We start from the raw sequence: 3785 nt of genomic DNA on the forward strand, positions 1-3785 counted from the left end.
TTAGCGTCATTCACTGGAAGTAGGTTACACATTTAGCCTAGTTCCCAACAGTCACGAAATACACTCCAAATACAATCAAAATACAACTACAAAACGTTCCTGTAAACATGTTGTAACCTGTGTATTTACCACATGGAGAAATAAAAAATAATTGAATTAGACATTTCCGTTTTCTAAGCAGATATACTCTGATTTCTTTTTTGCCGAACCACTGCCAAATGCTCTGAGTCTGAGGAAACACACGTGTGTTCTTGATTATTTCCATTGGTGTGTTGGAATCTATCTAATTTCCGATACCGATATCAACCGATACAGATATATGCTGGGTTCCCCCCCGCCAAAAAAAACGGAATAATTTCAGGTAATTAACATTACATGGCGTTTTAACATTCGCCGAAATGCTTGATTGTGATTGGTCAATAGCCCCCGACAGCGGTGAATAATTTTTCGATAACCACCGGTGATTATTGTTTTTCGCAGCTGGAGTAATCAAGCCCACTGACACACACGTTCAGCCGAACGCACAATTGGAGGGGGGCTCCCCACCCTCCAGAACATTTACAACAAGCGTTGCAAGGGCAAGGCTAAGAGAATCATTAAAGACTCCAGTCACCCGAACAACTGCCTCTTTGAACTGCTGCGGTCAGGCAAGCGATACCGGAGTCTCAAGGCGAGCACAGAAAGACTCAGAAGAAGCTTCTATCCCCAGGCCATCAGGCTGCTAAACGAACAATGAACACTACACAACAACAACCACCAAACGCACATAGCACACACATCCACACGCACACACTCACTTTAAACAAACACACTGTAGCACCCACTCCACACACTTTATAGCACACACCCACTTTAAACAAACACACTGTAGCACCCACTCCCCACACTTTATATTTATTGATGAAGGATTGCACTACAACTCGTACACCTTACTGTAAATTGTACCTAAATTGTACCTCATCCCATTTCTGCTTTGCACTATATAGTACTGTACATTAGTACACTGCAGTCTGCATAGTATTGTATATTACATGGTAACTCAGAACATTGTACATATGTCTATACCGAACACTGTGACCTCATTTTCTTCTTCTAAATTACATGCTATACCATGTTATTTGATACTATCTTGTCTAGCACAGTCTCTGGAGCGTAACAGTAAGAAGCATTTTGTATGAAAGTATTCTGTACTTCTGTATGACAACTATTAAAGAAACTTGAAACTTGAAACTTGAAACACTGTTTCAGCATATGCACAGCTGCATTCAGTCATCAGTGCAAGCTGCCAGCGATGACAGCGGGAGCGACAGAACAGAACTGCGTCTGCATTTGATCTCGTAAAATGAATTAGGTATATTGTTAGTAAGTTAGCCATGTAATAAGCGGGATAATGTATAGCTTATACTCGGTCATTGTAGCAAAATAATTTACCTTCACTGACGTTTAAAACACCTCGGCGCGGAGCCTCAGTATTTTAAACTCTGTCGGTCAATTATTTTGCGACATATCTCTTGTTGTGGAATTAACACAACATTATGCATACTTTTGACAATAAATAAAATAAGAATTTGTTCGTACTTGCTTGCCTGGGTAAATAAAGGTTAAATAAATGTAAAAAAGTATATATATTTTTTTTTTCTTTTTTTTAAACCGATATTTTCCGATATTACATTTTAATGTCAATATCGGTAGGCCGATAATATCGGACATCCCTACTTCGGATCCTTTGAATGAAACGAAAATGTAAACACTGGCCTCGACGTTAGAAAGTAGCACTGGTTACGTGAAGTCACTGCACCCAGACAGCAGTGGTTCGGCAAAAATAATTCTGAGTATATCTGCTTAGAAAACGGAAATGTCTAATTAAATAATTTTTTATTTCTCCATGTGGTAAATACACAGGTTACAACATGTTTACAGGGACGTTTTGTAGTTGTATTTTGATTGTATTTGGAGTGTATTTCGTGACTGTTTGGAACTAGGCTACACTGGCACACCTACTTCCAGTGAATGACGCTAAGCTAGGCTAATGGTGCAGCTGTTCCCTAAGCCTAATAGCACAGAGAAGAAAAGGTATGCATCTTCTTGTCTAACTCCAGGGTAGATGGCAAATAAGCAAATTTCCCAAAATGTTGGAGTGTTCCTTTAAGAGTCAGCAGAGCAGCAGACCATCAGATGTTAACTTGGGGGGGAAACTTACGCTTTGTTGCATTGATAAGGTTCTTTCCATCCTTGTAGAGTTCTTTGATAAACCTGTTGGTTTTATCCAACTCTGCTTCGTGTGCCTTGATTTTCTCCCTGAAGATGGGACTGTCCAGATAGCATTCACTGAACTCCAGTGGGTGTAATCCCATTTCTTTCATAGATTGCTAGCTGGATTTGCTAGCACAGGACCCTAGTCAAAAAAAGGGAGTTGCTGATTTTGCAGCAGGTACAACAAGCTTGATTGTGAACAAATCAATCCAAAGTGTTGTCCAAACGACAAGTGACGTTTACGGATTCCCGACTGAAAAAGTTCCACGTTGTTAAAATTCCCCCGGCTAAGTAAACTATAAATACTTGTCAGTTGCAACGTTTAGATGTAACGTTATGTCTTGTAGCCACAGCCAGTACGCTCACTAACTATCTTGGGAGAAGCATAGCTACTCGGTGAACTAGCCTAGCTAGTAGCACACAAGCTGTTGCTGCTCATCAGCTGTGTTGCCAACGAGAAGAGTAAGACGAGGAAAAAACGATCAAGTCACGTATTTAAAAGTAGCCAGTTAACGCTAAATAATTAATATTACAAATGCATCTCAGTTGCCAAGTTGTAAATCCCCCAGTCGTTAAGTCCAGAGAGCAGACACACTGTCCGAGGGGAAAGTGACAGATCGAGAAACTCCTGGCTGTGCGTGAGTGACAGTCTGTGTGGGCGTGTCGCTCAGTCTGTGTGGGCGTGTCCCTCGGAATGTGCAGCAAGACTCCTCCCACAGGGACTGATGTTACATTCCATTTTAACTCGCTGCTCGGAAATTCCGACTTCCTACTAGGAAAAATCGGATAAAACCCCGTGTCAACTAGGAGAGTAATTGATTGATTGATTGAAAACTTTATTAACAGATTGCAGAATGGGTACAGTACAGTACAGTACAGCTCAATACATACAATTGTTAAGGGGATGCAGACCAGAGAAAGACTTCAGGGTCCCCCATTTTCAATTCATCATATGACATACACGACATACAGATAGACAGTACTGCTACATCTATACATTTATGACATACCAGATTTGAAAATACAGTACTGGTAGTGATACAAAAATAGTCCAGAAAAGAGAGTATACATTTGACGTAGAAACTGTACATTGGAGGAGGTTGGAGTAGGTTGGGTTGGGTCGGGTGGGTGGGGGGGGGCTGTACATTGGAGGTGGGGGGGGGGTGGGGGGTTGGGTAGGAGGGGTGGGTGGGGGACACTGTACAACTGTACAAGCAAAACTGTACATTGGAATATTGACAAAACCATACTTCGTCATTTACTGTACATTGGAGGGGGTTGGGTTGGGACATTTACAGGGGCCAGTTTCGAATTGCAGTCTCCCGTAGGTGTTCTTTGAAAGTGGTTTTGAAAGTGGGTAGTGATTCACATTCCTTTACAGCTTTGGGTAGGGCGTTCCACCGTAAATGCCCCCACCACCTCCTAATAGACAGTCTCCTCCCCACCGCATGTATATATTCCCTCCCCGCCGTATGTATTGTTGTGCTTGTTTGAGCTGAATCAGGGTTTAACATGATTTGTGGAGCTCCCTC

General features: G+C 41.8%; 1 protein-coding gene across 2 annotated transcripts in view; it reads right to left on the reverse strand.

Annotated features, from left to right (window-relative positions):
- arhgap10 (Rho GTPase activating protein 10) overlaps positions 1-2850 on the reverse strand; it is a 282472-nt gene extending 279622 nt beyond the window's left edge. For both annotated transcript variants that reach the window (XM_084318126.1, XM_084318127.1), the window contains exon 1: positions 2201-2850. In XM_084318126.1, the coding sequence (XP_084174252.1) occupies positions 2201-2363 (163 nt within the window). In that variant the 5' untranslated portion in view covers positions 2364-2850. The remainder of the gene's footprint in view (positions 1-2200) is intronic.
- Between the last annotated feature and the right edge of the window lie 935 nt (positions 2851-3785).

Source organism: Notolepis coatsorum, assembly GCF_963971535.1.
Source record: "Notolepis coatsorum genome assembly, chromosome: 7".
Taxonomy (NCBI): domain Eukaryota; kingdom Metazoa; phylum Chordata; class Actinopteri; order Aulopiformes; family Paralepididae; genus Notolepis; species Notolepis coatsorum.